This window comes from Idiotropiscis lumnitzeri, chromosome 13 (genome assembly GCF_059441095.1).
Source record: "Idiotropiscis lumnitzeri isolate Australia: NSW breed Sydney's pygmy pipehorse chromosome 13, RoL_Ilum_1.0, whole genome shotgun sequence".
NCBI lineage: Eukaryota > Metazoa > Chordata > Actinopteri > Syngnathiformes > Syngnathidae > Idiotropiscis > Idiotropiscis lumnitzeri.
The window spans coordinates 5,887,524-5,905,875 of NC_142403.1; the positions used below are offsets into that span (position 1 = coordinate 5,887,524).

The 18,352-nt window shown below is 39.0% G+C and overlaps 2 protein-coding genes across 3 annotated transcripts in view; one reads left to right on the top strand and one right to left on the bottom strand.

The window, feature by feature from the left end:
- The window catches only part of gtpbp3 (GTP binding protein 3, mitochondrial), a 19,127-nt gene extending 17,412 nt beyond the window's left edge, over positions 1-1,715 (bottom strand). Inside the window, exons 1-3 of one of the 2 annotated variants that reach the window (XM_088314213.1) lie at positions 1,475-1,715; positions 818-997; positions 390-476 (exon numbers count right to left, since the gene is read on the bottom strand). In XM_088314213.1, the coding sequence (XP_088170339.1) occupies positions 390-476; positions 818-929 (199 nt within the window). In that variant the 5' untranslated portion in view covers positions 930-997; positions 1,475-1,715. Of the gene's footprint in view, positions 1-389; positions 477-817; positions 1,090-1,474 lie in introns of both variants that reach the window. The other variant, XM_088314212.1, reaches the window with a different exon arrangement.
- Positions 1,716-6,114: 4,399 nt separating this feature from the next.
- The window catches only part of ano8b (anoctamin 8b), a 35,335-nt gene continuing 23,097 nt past the window's right edge, over positions 6,115-18,352 (top strand). The window contains exon 1 of the mRNA XM_088312285.1: positions 6,115-6,495. Within this exon, the coding sequence (XP_088168411.1) occupies positions 6,309-6,495 (187 nt within the window). The 5' untranslated portion in view covers positions 6,115-6,308. The remainder of the gene's footprint in view (positions 6,496-18,352) is intronic.

Below are 18,352 nucleotides of genomic sequence, written 5' to 3' on the forward strand. Positions count from 1 at the left end.
TATCAAGGAAGAGCAAAACTGTTCAACTAAAACTATGGCCTTTAAATGCAGCAAAATATTACATGTTTACATGCATATTTTATTGTCTTTCAAATTTGTAGATTTCTTTTTTAAAGCCATTTGAAAATATATAGTATATTGTAGAAAGCTTTGGAATGTATGTTTTTTTACTTCTGCTATAGGCCACCCTGCAGGTTTATACAACACTGCTCTCTAAAGGCACAAAGATGTAAGTGCAACAACACATTTCCATTTTTTTCCTGGTTACTTTGCTTTTCAAGCTTGAGGATGCAACATGACCATACAATACTACGATAATTGCATATATGCTATAGTACAACACTGAATAAATGTATTCTAATAAAAAAAGAGTCCAAATAAAAAGCTACCAAGAGCCTGAAGGACAGCAGCAGTAACGGCAGGACCTCCGTGGATGTGAAACTCAACACTGTCCTCTCCTGTGAAACTGTGAGGAGCTGGTAAAATAAAAAAGACACAATAGTCAGACAATAATGTCTGGTTTTACAAAATACTTTGGAAATAACAAGGGAAAATGTCATGGAAACAACAACATTAACCAATTTTTTGGGCACTTTTTCTCAACAGGTTCATGGGTCAGGGAGCTAGAGCATTGCTAACAGGGACACATTGACAAACAACCATTCACACCTATGAACAATTTAGAGTCTTCAATTAAATATACACTCATGCTTTAGGATGTGAGAGAGCATAGGTGTGAGTGTGGATGTGAAAAGGGAGAAATCATCAAAAAAGGAATCAAAATCAAATGTGTGTGTAATGTAAGGTTTTTAAGCACCTGGAAACCAGAGGACAAGCCCACGGTCCAGCACCTCTTTTGACTGGGCATGTGTAATGTTCCTTAACAATGCGCTGCGAGGAACAGTCAGGTTGCGTGTGAGACCCGCCATACAACTGAGGGCTGTAGCGGATGCGGGGCCACTGATTCGTACCACGGCAACTCCACACTTGCCATGGCCTGATGATAATGCAAAGATAGTTTCAGCATCAATCAGTGTAGGAGTGACTCCATTGAAGGAGCTCAGGTGCCTGAAGACTGGAATCCATCTGCTATAATAAGGAATAATGTAAAAAATGTCATGTGATTCCATAAGACAAACGAGAACAACCATATTAAATTTAAAATATGGGCCATAAGAGTGGTAAACTGTACCTGTAATTTTATTTTTTTGTAATCTACTTTAATTAAAACTAAAGTTAATTCCATAAATGAATACATAAATAAATACTTATACTTATGTTTTACACGATTTAGGTATTGTTTGGTTAAAATGTAAATGTACTACCAATGTTTCTTTAAAAAAAATGTTTTCCAAATTAATTTTGTAAATTCTGAATTGGGTATTGGGTAGGTTAATCATCACGTTATGATTGTTAATAAACATGATCTTCTTCCACGTGTGATATTGACAAAAATTTTATGTCAACAACAAACCTCGACTTGAAATGGACTGTTGCTGCCCTCACTCCAAGATGAACAGACGATAGTAGCATCATGATTTTAAAGAAACTAACATAAAACTGTTACTTTTCGCTTCCCGTAGAATTTATTCCATGACATTATGTCGTTGTAAAACGACGGCGGCCTTCACAACAAGGCATTTACGAAAATTCTAATATTTATTAATGTCACGAATAGAAATCACAAAAACTCCATGCACATTTTGACCCGATGTTCTGAGGTCTGCAGCTTCCTAGCTGATTTTGATTGGTTAATATCCTTCGATAGTCTCAATCTGAAGGTTCATTTGTTGAAAAACCTGTCAATCTAATATAAATCCCGCCTACTGTGCGTCTTTAAATTCATTCCGTGCTGCTCGGGATTCTCGTCTTTTTACCGGGGTAAATGCATAAAAACAACAACAAAGTAAAAACTGTAACAACAAATTAAACAAACAATGACAAAAAAAGAATAATCTAAATTATGCGATTATTTATTATTAATTTTAGTAATCTTTATTTAATTTGTTTGGTGAATATGGTTATTTCTATTCAAGGATAAGGGGATCAGATCGATGTTTACTTGGAAAAGAAGACCAAGCACTTGCAGGTTACAGCAAGAACAGCTCAAAAAACATTCTAAAAACTGTTTGTTTTTACCAGGATCTCTGGCAGCAATTTGTTTGTTGACCTACTGGTAGCTGGTGACACTCCCAGTGGGTCTCGCAGCTTTTCTGATTATTGTGAGACGTTTGGTTTCAGCTCACATCTTTTTGTCCTCAACATTTGGTGTGAAATTGAAATTGTATTGTTGTCTGCAGTCATTATGGAATTGTCAAATATTAAATACCGTAATGCAGATAAGCATTTTTAGTTGAAATACTTGATTCCTGATTTTAGGAGCAAAAATCTCCTCACTCCACTACAATAGTATGAACAGAAATTCAGGTTTTCACTGGCAACCAGCCAAAGTATGCAGTCATTTTGATGCTTAAGCCATCACTTTCCCTGTGATGGTTACACCTAGTTGTCTATATTGCCTTTATATTGTTCGTTATTGTTGTTGTTTCATGCTTGTATGAGACTATTATTTGCTATGCCACCAGTGGTTCCACTGGTGAGTGGGACATACAGCAGGGTTCAATCAAACTGTCAGTTAAAAAAAGTGAATGAGTAAGGGGGGAAAAAACTGCTCACCAATCAAAAAAAAAAAAAGGCGTTTCGAGCCATGCAAGGGTCAAAGGCTTGCATACATGGCTGCGCTATAAAAGACAGCAACGAGTGCGTACATAATGTACACACCAAATTTACATGGCCTAAGATCCAGGAGGAGCAATCTTAACTGGGGTCTCAATCATTTATAGCTGCCCTTTGTGTGTTAAAAGCAAGACAGCTGTTATGAAACAGCTGTTGATCAGCATCGGATCAAACGCCCTTGTCTCCAACCAATATTAAATCATAATGTTACACAAACATTTGAACAGAACATACAAATCATCAGCTGACCGCCACATAACCAGCAATATGGTTCGTTTTGAAGTAGAAGTTGACATAAGGTGTCAACTTGTCTCTTGGGTTATATTAGGCTATTTAGAAGGTACCCAGCTTTTCAACGTGAACAAACATGACAGTACGCTCCCTCTTCTACTAACCCTCATATATTTCATCTTTATACAAGAATAATGTATGTCATCCATGACAAATACAGCAGTAGTTAAGTTTTAAAGTTGATACATATTGAAGTGAATCTTTCATAAGTAAAGTGGCATTTGAATTTTTACTCTGGTTCTAATGATCGACATACTTAACAGAAGTGTTGCTGAAGGTCTTTGTGTTTTGAAGTAGTACTAGTCATAAGTGTCTTCTACTAAATTAACAAATGAATTTACTAGTATTGATTGAAAATAAATTTGTTTGTCAAGATGATAAAAAAAAAATCTTCGAATTTTAGCTTCCCTCTATCGGTCTAGGGTACCTGCAGATTGGGGCCCATTTGGGAAAATTCCCTTGTTGGAGTTCATGATTGTACAACCCCTGGAATTCACCTGAAATGGTCAAAATTGCTGACATTTCGTTCGTTGAAACCTGTTCATGTGTCCTGTTATGATAGAATTGCCCATCAGATTTTGTGAGGTTTTTTTTCTTTTTATTTTGTGAAACTAGTGTTGAGAGGTGATTTGTTTTACTTCTTCTTCTTACAAGGTATCTATTGAGCAGGTTTTTCCAAAAGTCATACATTTCACCAGGATATAGCCACTTGAAAAGAGCATGCCTAAAGACGCATAGTCAATTTATTTGGAAGATTATTCCTTTAGTTCTTCATTATTTACCGTCTTTATTTTTTTCCTTTGCTCATATTTCTTTACAAATAACTATGGCAAATAATTTAACCAAATTCAATGTAATAAATCTTTCCTTTTTGCTGTGTTGTCAAATACATTACATTTAAAAGAAACCTGATGAGGGTTATTACTTCATGAGAAGCATGCGATGAAATTGTAACAATGAAGAGCTCTATGTCAAAGTGTATTGGACCGTAAAACCAAACGACAGGAATGTATAAATCTTTATGCTCATTCGTTTATTGTAAGGCATCAACACATTAAACTTGAGAGTATGGGTGCTCTGTTACTGGCTGTGACCAGTAAAAAAGAAATTAAGAAAAGAGTAGAAAAGGGAAGTTAAAAGAAATTAGGTACGATAATCTGTATACACGTGTATGTATACATAAATGACATAATTCACACCTGTAAATTACTGTAAGTGTATCAATATTTCATGATACGCAGATTTGATAGGCTGGATTGAAATGGCAAATATTTTGCATTTCATGCTAAATCAGTGATTGGTTGTAATGTCAAAATTTGCTTAGCGATCAATTAATTGCATTAATTACAGCAAATAATCTTCACTCCAAGGACGTTCTGCACTGCCATTTATAATAGTTAAAGGTTTCTCAGCCTATAGAATTGGGTTATTTTTTACAAAATGATCTCAGTAGTTTTAAATCATTCAGGGTTTTTTTTGGAATGCGGGGAATTGTTGGTTTCCCCCCCCCTCCCCATTTGCTGTATAGATTAAATTATTATTACTATCGTTGGAAATTTTTAGGCTTTGATTGTTAATATTTTTTTCCCACATTCATTATAATGAACTTGCGATACAGAGGTGGGGCACCTGTCCGTCAGTACCGACAGAATATTTGTCAGTCCATCACTGATGGACACTTGTTTTTGCTGGTGGACTGACTAGTGACGGTAACTTTGGAACACTGATGTAATAAGTGCAGACGGAAGCCATTTCCTACAGTGCCCCGGACCGCCACGAACCCGAGGAAAAAAAAAAACAAGAGGCATTTTGGGGACGAGGAGCAGCAGTAATAGCATAATTTTCTTTCTTTTCTTTTTTTTTAATTGTATAAAGTGGTTCAAGCTGTTTCTAAATGAATACAATTGTGTGCCGTTACCCTTGTAAACTGATTTTTACCGACGATCCACGAATATCAGTGACGAAATGTTACTTAGCAAGTAATGAAGCACATTAAAAATAACGATTATGGAGTGACATACTGATGGACTGTGCTAGCATGAAATAATGACAACTGACGATGGACTTCCGGTTTCGCCGCTTTCGAATGACAGAAGTTCCCTGATGCGCCCACTCCAACACTGGTCAATTAAATGCAAATTTTGGCTGTTTAGGAGCCAGGCAGGTCCCAATCTCCCGTGAACACAGTAAATAACCAAGTTGTTTAAATAGAGTTAATAAACTGGTATATCTTCTGATCGGATCTGAGATCGGTTATCTTTTTTTTAAAACTCTGTGATTGCCTCCACAAATATGATGTGTAAAGCTATTCGACTGGTTAGCACGATGGCCTCACAGTGCAGAGGTCGTGGGTTCGAGTCCGGGTCCGGCCTTCCTGTGTGGAGTTTGCATGTTCTCCCCGTGCCTATGTGGGTTTTCTCCGGGTACTCCGGTTTCCTCCCACATTCCAAAAACATGCATGGCAGGTCGATTGAACACTCTAAATTGCCCCTGGTTATGAGTTTGAGAGCGGATGGTTGTTCATCTCTGTGTGCCCTGCGATTGACTGGCAACCAGTTCAGGGTGTCCCCCGCCTACTGTCCGGAGAAAGCTGGGATAGGCTCCAGCTTCCCCACGACCCTTGCGATGAGATGTGGCTTCGATATTGGATGGATTGCATTACTCAGAAATATGGCTTAGAAAAAAAATTGTATGTTCAAAATGAATGCTCAATGCCAACAATTTAAGCCGATGAAATTGTACTTAAGTCTGTTATTTATTTTAGTAGTGAACAGTTAATAAAGCTATTGTTTGTTTTCACAGTAACAACTTCATACCTACTTTTGCACCTCTCTGTTGTAGGCATATTTACTGTACATGCATCCACCTAATTGATAACTGCATTAGCCCTCGTGAATGTGAGCGATGTATATATTTAGTAGTGTATGACCTTTGATTTCTTGTCGGCAGATCATGGCAACATACTGCTAATTTGGTCAATTGTCCTCAAGGTGTGTGTGGCCCAGCCCCATGTCGTCCGCTCCCCTCCCATCCCCCCTTCCTTTTGTCCCGCCCCTGTAGTCATCGCGAGGTCGCTCTCCATCGAACCACGCACGCATCTTGTTCCACCACCACACTGCTGCACTATCACAGACAACCTTCACGTCACTTTCACACTCTTTGCACCCTCAACTCCACCGCCGCGCCGTTCCCATGCTCTGCCCTCACCCTGAGATGCGACAGCCCTGCTCGAACGCCAGAAGAACCCCCTCAGCACGCGTCGCTCCTCGCGGATAGAGAGCATGCCCGACGCGGGGACGCAAGGCGCCGCAGCCTCGGTGGCGGCCGCCGCCGGCGGCGGTGTTGGTGCCACAGCGGCTGGCGACGGATCCGAAAGCGGCCGCCACCGACACCGAACGCAGCAGGCAGATGCGGAGAGGCCGGAGATGGCCGCTAACCCGCCGCAAAGCTCCGGCTCCGGTGTATTGGGTGAGTATGGCCGGCCGGGACGATGGGAGAGTGCGGGCAGGTGGATTGTGGGATGGCTGGAATCCAGACGAGCGTCAGACACCTCGAGGCACCCTTCTTTTGTCTGCACCATGCTGCCTAAAATTAGCACCAGATTACACGATAGACGGCTGTTAGAAAAAAAAAATAGACTTTCACCTGTTCTTGTCGCTTCTGCCTGTAATTGTCCCCCTACTCGTATGGAAAAGGGCTTTTGACTTAGTCTGCTTTTGACCTTCTGGTGTATTTTTTACTGTGGTGGATCACACAAGATTTACTGTACTTACACTGCATTTATTGTCCTGGAAACAGTACATAATATTGGTACAAGGTTTTATTGAAAAAGGGATTTGCTTCTACGTGGTAATTTGAGCTCTTCTTTACCTTCTGATAACCAAATGTTTAACAACTTCATTATGCCATCCAGACATTTCTCAACTATCCACTATGGATGCGTGTTCACTCTTGCCTCAGTGCAAGTTGTTATCCTATTGGTTAGCAGCGTTAACACTTAATCATTGTGTGTGATCTATAAGCCTTATTACATTAAAAATAGATTTGCCTGATTTGGCATTGCATTATTTGTCAGTTGTCCTCACTGAATTTTAAGAAAGCACCTCACTATAGCGGTCTTTGTTACAATTGCAAGTTTTCTGAAAGGACCAAAATTAGACACCAATATTAGACAGGATCTAGTTTCAAAGATGGAGCCAGGTTTGTTTTTCTGTGTGCGGGTTGCAGATTGCAAGTGCTGCTGCAGAGTGATGCAGTGGGCTGACAGGCACTGTGAGTGCCTGCTGGAGGTAACCTGAGAAGACTGCTGCTGACTTGAAGAGTAGACTGATGTCATCAGGTTGGGGTGGTGGCACCCAGTAGTTTCCAGTATCCACTAGTATCAAAATGAGCCAACTTTGTTTTGAGGGCCTGCGATGGCCTTGTGGTTAAGTATGCAACCTTGATACCAAAGGAAGCCAGGCCTGAATCCCACGCTTAGAAATAGTTTAAAATGCAGAGGTCAAATGTAAATATAAAAGACATGTCAAAAGTTACCTCTGTGATGTATCTTATTGGAAGGTTGAGGGTTAATTGAAGTGTGCTTAGTTCTCCTTTCTTTTTTTCTTGATCGGTCCACAGATAAAGTCTCTTAATGTCGGTCACTTAAGTCTTTGGTTTGGCATAGCAAGTATTAGAAAATACAACCATAACAGTTTGTTGATTCTCTACTGGTTATAAAAACTTTGCAATTTTGGAGACACAATCCTAATACACAAACATAATATACACAGCTGCCTCCATAATAAGATTCAAGAGCTGTAATAAACATGCTGCCTTTTCAAGGACAATTTGAAAACTGGTCGGCAGTTCTAGATGATCACGCTGCATGCAACCATGTTAATGATTATGTCATTAATTCCAATAAACAAATGGATCAAAACATGTATTATCAACCACTTTAAACCTTGACAAAAACTGTCAGATGCCTTTCTTAATGTTTGAAGGAAAGGCCAGTTTCATTTTTTTTGTTCTGGTTAAATCTGTTGATATAACTATTGATATGGTATGATCTCTCTTTGCATTGTGCAGTTGTACTTAATCTTTCTGGTGATTGCAGATGAAGTACAGCTAATATAGTGAGAGGTCCTGGAAATCCATAATAACAATAGTATAATATAAGAACTAGTTCTAAAAGCAATAAGGACTGAGCTAATGTTCAGGTGGTGGAGTTGTATCTGGTTTGGATGTGTTTACGTCAGACATATGTTGTACTGTATAAACAATCTCAAACCTGTCTTGGTCCCTTGATAAATGTTAGCCTCATGCGGCTGTGGGTATTGAGAGTGATGGCTCCGGACTGGTGGAGCCACAGTGGGAATACTAACATGATGATATCTCATCTCAACCAGGTCATTGTCAGTCATTCAGCCGGGTAATTTCCCAAACTAAGATTTTTTCGGGTGCTGCCTGCAAGAATTTTTCTCACAAAGGGCTTGGATAATCGCTGCTTGCCTCCTCTTCGTTTTCCTAATCCCATCACAGTTGACTTGGATGACTTTGATCCTGTCTTCCTACTTTCAACCACAATCGCCATTTTTCTTCCTTTCAAAGAATAATTAAGTGGCCACCATGAGACAAAAGGAACACAAAAATCTCAGCAATTAGTTGGGGTTTCCCTTGGGGGCCACTGTCAATAGAAAGAGTCTGTGTAGTGGAAATCAGGTCATGTCATTTGTGGATGTCCAATTAGCCAGCTGAGATACATACAATTAATGAAGAGGTACAATTAGGTCACGATTCAGATAGGAATTTGGATCTCTATTAATTCTTAGTTAATTCCAGTGATGACCTTGTAGCTCATACTAAGGATGCAGAGTTGGAGCTTTGAGCTTCTGTCTGAATGGCAAGTCACCATTAAGTGTTGAAAATTCAACTGGACACTCACCAAAAATATATTTTTTATGATCTTAATATTATTTCATCTGCACCAATTCTTCTTTTAATGATTTATTCGTGTTCTTCATGATAAGACTGAGGCATTTAAGATGGCATCTCCCTGAGCGGCGAAGGCTTGCGAGTGTCTGCGCACCGTCTGAATGTTGGTTTGTGGGCTACACCTAATTGCCAGGCTTTTGTCTATTGTCGTAACATTGACTCTTTGTTGATTTAAATTGATTGGAAAATAAATAACGTTGTCTGTATAGTAGTCCAGAAACCATCATGTGCTTTGCTTTGGGATTCTATTGCATCACAAAGACAATATATGACAATATTCTGCATAGTAACAGGTTAATTATTTCCAGTGATTGTGTGAAATTAATTGTGGTGACATCATGTTTTGAAGCTGCTGAAGAGAAACTGTCCAACTGAGTAGACTATTTGGACTATTGAGTCAGTCTAAACAAGAGTTGACCCTCGTTTAGACTTTAGCCCCCAAAGACATAGTGAGTAACCCAAGGTCATGCCCTAAAAAGAGCTTATCAGTGATGGGACATTGTGATTTCCTAGGAATGTTGTAGAAGTGCTCATTTGAAAGTGTAAAGACTTAGATTTACAAAAATAATGTTTTGCAATGTTGCCTCATGATATTTACGTTTTGTACTTTGTTAAATCAATGTAATTTTTTTGGGGTGAGAAATCATTAACACGATCAGCATCATTGATAATTTTAATAATAAACTAATTAAATATCATTTGAGCAAATTTGTTGATTTAGAACTCTTTATCAAATTGTTAGCCTGGTGGTCAAAAGTATTTTCATTTCACATCTCTAGCCAGAAGGCACAAATTACAAAATACAATCCTCACAGAATATAAGATTTTGAAATGTTCTGCTCTTGTGAACACTTTCAGCAATTTCAGCAGGAGTATTTTTCCCTGTCCCTTAAAAAAATGTTAGAGATCAAATACTTTATGTTTGAAGTCCTAAGTCTCATTCCAGGATGATGACGTGGCACATTAGAAAGACTTTTCCCCAGTTTTTGTCCCTACTCTTGGGATTTATGTCGGTTTCACTGTCCTGCAGTTCCAAATCAGAAGCTGGAAATGAGTGTCTGGTTTCACATTTGAGAGCTCGATTACTTTTACTATCAGAAAATTAAACCATGAATCAAATTCCATGTCTTGTATTTTTATCCAGAATCTTTTTTGTGTGGGAGGTAATAGTAAGCAAGTTATTTCACATGTGTATTGTGCTGTTGAACTGGCAGTTGTTGATTTTGTTGTGCCCTTAACCCATGGGTGTCAAACTCGCGGCCCGGGTGACAGATGTGGCTCATCACATCATTTTATGTGGCCTGCGAAAGCAATTCAAGCATGTCAACTTCCACTATGCTTGCTCAAATCTGTACCAAAATTTCAACATGTCATATGTAATAATAATATTAAGCCTTTGTAAGCATTTTCTTATTACAGTAACGTGACCAATAGTTTAACAAATGATCCTTTCCTTCTGATTTCAAAATTAGTTATTCATCAATTTGTCGTGTACTGTATATGTAATAAAATGAGTAGGTGATTAAATATTTATATGGTTTCATTGTCATAAAGGCCCTCTGAGGGAAAACGCAACTATAATGTGGCCTCTGAAAAAATGTGTTTGACACCCGTGCCTTAGGCATTCATGAAATTGTAACCATGTGTAGGTTTAGCTGGTAAAGATGTTCTAAAAGGAAAAATATCTCCCTCACACCTTTTTTTAAATTTTTTTTTTTTTAACCTCTATTTGGAATGTCTATTCCGACATAGCGGGGTGATTCAAAATGGGGACTTGTCTGTGACCTGAACTGCTTTTGTTTTTAGTTGCACTTCACTGTCAGCAAAACATATTGTAAAATTGTGTCAATCAGAGATTTGTTCTTTTGACTTCCCCTCCTTTTCCTGCCTTCATTTTATTTCAGACAGAGTCAGGTTCCTTGTCACGTTACCTATTACTTACTATCGGTTATTTGTCACTTAAGTAAAATTGCTCAGACTACACAGAGCGGAGAGGGTAAGCGGTACATTGATTTTTTTTTTTGCCCAGCAGCAGTGATACTGAGCCAATGGTTTTGCGTCCTCCCACAGCTCACAAACGAATGGGCTGATGTTATGTGAAATGCGGCATTAATTCCAGCGGTGTTTTGTGTCCTAATGACTCCCAATTTCGGGCACATTCGGAAATATGCTCCGAGCATGCACTAGTTCACGCCGACCTAACGGATACTCAGTTCGTTGCATACATTTTTCCTTAGGTTGTTCAGAGTGCACCAAAAACTCCTCTCCGAACACACCCACTCTCATAGTTGTGTACGAGGAACGAGTTAAGATTTGTGAACGAGCCCCTAATGTCTCTCTTGTTGTCTCTATTGCTTGCTCCACAGATAAAAGGTTGCCCGTTTTTTCCCTTTGAACTAATGCAACTATTTGAGGCAGATCATTAAGCTAATTTGGAAACTATGTATTATGGCAGTGTGATAACACTCATGTTTATTCCAGACCCATTGACGCTATAAAAGTGTACAGTAGGAGGTTTTCATTGTGTAGTGAACATCGTTAGTGGTGCAAGCAATTTCATCGATTTTATTTCAATGTATTTTATAGGGCATATGAAGGGTGTTAAATGAAATAGTCAGAAACACATTATATCTAAACAGTCCCTGGCCCCTTGTTAACGTCTTGTCTTTTACAGAAACCTGTAGTAATAGATAGTGCTGTTCTGTTATAAATTGTGAATGCTGAATTGATGATATCGTCAAAGTTCAAATGTCCGTAAATTAACTCTTCCATTTAGCTGGGAGGAAATTGGCACTTGGGAGCTCCAAGTCGCACTGTTAAAATCCACCCCCCTTTAGTGATTTAAGTTCTTTTTTGTGATGAGATTCACGACAAACTGTCTGGAGCTCAGTTTGTTATTTTTTGCGTTCTCAGCGTCTACGTCACAGCAGCGAGGCAAGCGTTGTAATATTGCTCACTTTGTCAGTTCTGTTGTCTCAAACGGCGACTGATTGCTACCAAAATGCAAATGCACATTATTATACTCTTGTCCACTTCAACCTTCCAAAGCGTTCTGCACAATATTTTAGATTTATTGACATCAAAAGGTGCGCTCATGTGATCACCTCCACAAAATCTAAAATACAGTGATTGATTCACCAATTCCACCGGCTGAAGCGGACAAGAGCAAAAATGTGCGCACAAACCCCGACTATCCATCGGCTATCTAAAGCTATGTGCCCTTTCACTACGTGTACACTTCAATAATGACTGCAGTTTGTAGGGTGGGTATTTGGAAAGGGCAATTGGAAGCAATGACTGTTTTTGATTAATGGAGACATACTTGAACAAATGTGATCTTATTTAAAATCTGATCAATCAGTTTATGAAAAAAAATGGTAATTGTAGCCCTAATTTTTTTTTTTTTTTTATTTAAAAATTTTATACCTATGTGATTGCTATTGGCTGATCACACTCTTGGATGATCTGTTTCAGTTTCGGCATCATGGAAACTTGATTAGAACACCAAGAAATTTAGCATTTCCCTGTTGTAGCACAGAAGGACAAACTGATAAACTTTTAAGTATGATGCGGAAAATTTAACAACAAACTGAGAGCACAGACACCCAGAGCATGGCGGATCAGTGATGCTGCTGCCAAAAGCAGCAAGGTTTTTTTCTGGCTTGGTTTCTAAAAATCCACACAGTGGTGAAGGCACACTTGCGCCACACCAACGACAAAGTTCTGTTCAGTTACAAGCCCCTACAAGGTGTGATAACGCATATGTTGTGCGAATGGTGATTTATGTGCCCTAGATTCTCAAATTTTTAATGGATCCGGGCTGCACAGATATTGGATCTTTGCTTTTAGTCATCCAACTTCTAAATGACCTTTAATGTCCTAATGTGATTTCTACTTTTCTGTTTTCTTGCCATTAAGTTGATCAAACTGCAGCAGAAAATGATGTCGCACAGCCCGCGGCGTAATATGCTTGAAGCACAGATGGCATGCTGCTTTGTGCAGAACATCCATCATGTCGCATTGAATGCATGTGTGATTTTCGACTTTATTCAGTCTAATCAGAGCTGCTTCCCAAACCATCATCCTCCGATGTGTCATTGATATTGTGGAGAAACAAACATTGGGTAGGTCGGTGGTGTGTTTATCCTGGGACTTTTTTTTGTCGTTGCTAAGCAAAGCCAGGAGAAATCCAAAGACTAGGGTGAAGAATGCTGTGTGGGGTTTCACATAAGCCACTTCAGGCTCCATTGGAGACCAAGAGAATGAAAATGAGGCGTAGAGTTTATCATAGGAGAGGGGACGCTAGACAATGATGAACAAGGGATATATCGCCATGATGCCCTGAGGTCTGTTACAAGATGAATCCATCCGTGTTCTGTACTGTATATTATCGATCTCACTAAGGTGAGCTGGAGCCTATCCCAGCTGACTTCAGGCAAGAGGTGGGGTACCCCTTAGATTGGTTGCCAGCAGGTCGCAGGGCACTTTTAAAAGAGCTTTAACAAAAATAGTGCCTTCAAAATGGCAAGAACCTTTATTAATGTGTTTCTTATTGAATTGAAATTGGGCATTATTTTTCTCTGTGTCAAGGTGAAAATCGTTATACAGTACTTGGATTTGATCGCATCACTGAGTGCAGACCTATTTAACTCATTCCTAGAGTGTATGAACTATTACCCTCCATATCGCATCTTATCGTCGTTCTGTTACTCTGGTCAATTCATGTTTACAATTGCTGTGGTGGATGCCTCTGATTTTGCCTCATAATGTTGCATTGAATCAGCTCATTTCCAGACTCTTTGTGCTGCTTGTTGCATCTGTTTAATGGGAGCATGGTCACTGTAGAATCAGAATCAGTACTCGTCAGCCTTCTGCGCTTTATCGCTGACTGAAGTGTGTCTGGTGAGTGATTTATATGCAGCTTTGCAAAGGGGTAAACAGCACATCAACATCAACAATAGAGGCCGCAGCTGGAGATGACAGATACAAGCTTTGCCCTGGTTTCTCCTCTGAGATGTCTCCAAAATGATTTTGATGAGAAGTAATTTTCCTTTTCTAATCAGTTTTGCTAATTCACGTAGAAGCTCAAAGTTGGTAACATTTGTCAATTGGTGGCACAATTCATTATGTCGTGGTTGATTTCCCGATAACACCACATTCAACCTTAAAAAAAGTGGCCATGTTGCATGGATTGAGCCATGTTATAGGAAGTGTAATATTGATACTATCTCACCTTCCAGTGTTTATTGCATATTATTCTTTCCTAATTAGCAACCCGAGATTGGGAATATGAGAATCACCTTTGGCTACGATGCATTGCAGTTGAACGATGCAAACTGCAGCCAAAATAAATATACATTGAGGTCTCAACTGCGTCAGAAACAGAAGTCTTATAAAAGCTAGTCAATAACAAAAGCTATTACTCATTTTTTCTTTATTGTGTATTATCACAATGTTTGATGAGAAAAGTCAGTGAGTTAAACCCCTTTTCAAATTTATGAATGACAAGTATTTGTGTGAGGTTAAGATTAAGGTTAATCTCACAGCGGTTCAATAAGGTTGACCAATTTATAAAGAAGTTGATATGAACGTGTATTGAATCGCTATATTTGCATGTGAAATTCACCTTGTTTGACGGTCTTGGAATGGAATTGTTTCCACTTGAAGTAAATGAGCTTCTTTGTACTTCTCTAACGAGGGTTCATTTACATAACGACATGACCACGTGTAACCGAAACTGTCACATCAATTGCATAGTTTGGTTTGTAGTCACTCTCAGCAGTACTACAGAACTTCACAGCTATCCTTGCTGCGTGTGTTCCTCAAAATATGCTTATATTCGCTTTTACCTCCAGTCAGTACTGTATATTTATGCTTTTCTTCAAGTTTTTTCCTAAAGCGGACTGAGCTAATTGAGTCGGGAGGAAAAACCGCATTGATCGTCTTTAAGCTTCTTTTCTGAAGGCATGAATCAAAGCTGCCTCAGTCATCAATGGTGTCTTCCTCTGCCTGCCGTTGAGGCCTGATGGAGATGGGAGGAATGATGTACTAATGTACAATAATTACTGGCTCCTCTGCACATTGAGCTCCCTCCCTCCACATCTACAGAGGATCACGTAATCACACAGATTGGTTGGGTCACAGCCGTCAAATTGTGCTGAAGTCGCTGAATTGATTTGATTTTGTTGCTATTGTGCCAAGCATCATTTCTGATGATCTCACTTCAGCAGAGTCTAATATCAAGATTATTATTCTTATAATCTTTTCCTCCAAGGCGCTGCCACAACTCAAAACAAATCTCGCTCCTATCTTCAACTCACAGTGATGTAACGTGGGCCTAAAGAGGTGTGACTCAGAAAACAAGTACCATTTTTTTCTGCTTAATTCTGATACAGAGGCTCAGAGTAATCTTATAATGTAGTTGAAATCTAACAATAACGGAGATATTGCAAAATTAAAATTGACATGATATCGCTGTCCGTCATCTTATGATTTAAGCAGCACATCTCCGTCAAAAAAACATTACCTTTTGCCCACTTCAACTCCAACTTCACAGCATTGCGAACTATATAGACCATAAGACGTTGTCCGGCTGAGCCAATTGGGTGACATGGCAATAAAATGACTGTCGTGGTTCGTATTGTGATAATATCGTATTGTGAGTTTGGATATTGATAGTGTTGTGAGATTAATTGGCAAGACTTAATTTCTCAGTATATTTGTCATACGCTATGTAGGCAAAAATATTGGTACACTACACCTACTAGAATGGAAAATGGAAATGACCTTGAAAGACAAAAGTGGCCACTCACTATGAGGCTCACTTGGGCAATATTCCTTAATGTAATCTACATTCTTTGTTTTTGTGAGTTCATTAGAAATCCCTTCCTCCGCAAGTCTGGCAGTTGCCCACTATGCAAGTACCAGCTCTTTTTGCTGCACAAAGGCCACATTCATTCTACTGTCTTCATCGTCACCACTTGCTTTTTCATAATGTTTAATCCCCTCATGAAAATATTCCATGCAGCCTGAATGAGTAGTGTTCATGTGTCAGCTGGGCATGAAATGCATTCACCACAGTTCTGGTCTTTTTCTACCTGAATAAATACATATAGTTCCTATTCCCTTTCCAACCCTGCTTAATAATATATAGCACAGGTAAATACCTCATGGTTTTGAAATGTACCCTGGTAAAGGAGATGAAAGAAACCGATTCATTCAGGAAAGATGGAAGAATGGCGTGTGTGTCGAGACATCACCTGTCATACTACTACTTCTAATGTATCCGTACAGTGCTTGTATTTAGATTCTAATGGTTTGGAGTACATACAGTAGGCCTGCCAAGATTTGTCGACTAGTCACGTTAATGAGTCGTTTATTTATACATTTATTTGTTTGCTTTTCTATGAAACCTGCCTTGTCTCTAGTTTCTCCCACCGGCTGTAATGTAAGCTGTGGCCATGACGCACATGTGCAATAGTGGCAATCTGGGTGGTTGGTGATTAAATCTTTGTGGGTAATACAGTGCCCTGGCCAACCTTTGATAACAACCAGGTGCATTCAAAACACTTTTTCATGGCAGCGCTACGGTGATGAACGAACATTTAAAACGGAAGCACGTTTTAGCTTATGCCTGATTTCATTTCTGACATCAAGACAGTCGTGTCTGTAAATTAGCATTACACAGGTTACGATTTGTGTTTGATGTAACGCAATGTACTGTACACTTCTATATTATAGCATCTACATCTACGATGGGTTATGGCGGTATTAGTCAACAAAGTCATGTTTATTAACAGCCAGTTTTTATATGCCCGTGATTGGCATCAAACAGGTGCTCCCTCACACTCACTTGTGACCACACACAATGTTGCGTTTATGAACTCATACACAAGCCGTCACGTCAACGGCGAGACATACAGGAACAAGAAAACACATAGTCTACCTAGTTCGATACAATATGTTAATTTACAGTGTCAAAAAGTGCTTGTTCTAACCTATAATTTTATTAATTTTTTTTTATACCACATTTTGATTGTGTAGATCAAATTATGAATACTAGTGAAGCAAAAAATGTTTTCGATAAATAAAATTTAAAAAAAAAGATGAAGAAAAACCAAAGCAAGTGTTTATTTTCTTTTTATTTAACTATTAGTGCATTTTGCTAATTTTCTAATTTCATTCAATTTTACATTAAAAATGCTTGGTATCCAAGACGAGTATATTTTCAAGTATTTCTTTTTTTATTTATAAATACATTTTGCTTGTGCATTGTTGGAATGTCAGTAAAGTAGAATACCTTAAACTGACACTGGAACATGAACAGACACAATACGTTGACAGTTATTGTTATTATGCAGGTTTGACCTCACTGTTTTAAAGACCGGTTAACACATCTGGCTTACAGTACTTAGGTCGTTCCCTTCCTGTGTGGAGTCAGTAGAGTTTTCTCACGTTTCCAAAGCACCAAAACATACATTGTCGCCTCACTGATGACTCTAAATTGTCCTTTAGGTGTGAATGGTTGTATGTGTATGTGCCCTGCAATTGGCTGGCGACCAGTTCAGGGTCTACCCCGCCTCTCTTCTTAAGCCACCTGGGATAAACTCCAGCACAGCTATGACCCCAGCGAGGATAAGCAGTACAGAGAAAGGATGGATGTACAGATGTGGGGCACGCAAATGCATGTTAAAGCTTTAACTGTTCCTGTTTCTGTATTCTCTTAAGTTAAGTGTGAGTGTAAGTCATGGAACCAAAGGAAGCTGCTTGAAATGAGAAGTAGGCTTAGTTCCAGGCACATTGAAATACTCTATTGAGACCTACAGGAAACCGCTTCTCTCACTTGATGGCTCTGATCCTGAAATAGAGACTGCATCATGACCTTCTTTATATACTATACATTCAGATCTCAAAACGTAATGTGATGCTGTTTTCTTGCAGCTGTTTCTTCCACAACGGAACCAAGAAACAAGTTGTAGCAACAAAACCCCTGCTATGATACTGAAGCTCACTTTTAAACTGTTTTAATTGGTTTCCCCCACCTTACCACCTCTATTCCGAGGAGCTGCATTTGCAAATAATTGCCCACCAGCACCTAATTGAGATCAGCAGAAGAGTTTGAAGAGGAAATATATGATACAATGCAAGCAGATAAGCAAAAAAAGGGAGGCTAATAAGAGCTTTATATCATACTGGCAGTGATAACAGTAGCAAGAACGAACGACAGAAAAGTAGTTCATACACTATGTCTATGGTAAAAAAATATTGAGGCTTTTCTTCCTTAACTCATTCAATACCATTGACGGATAAATACGTCAAAATCCATTTTTTTTTACTGGGCTGGTCGTGA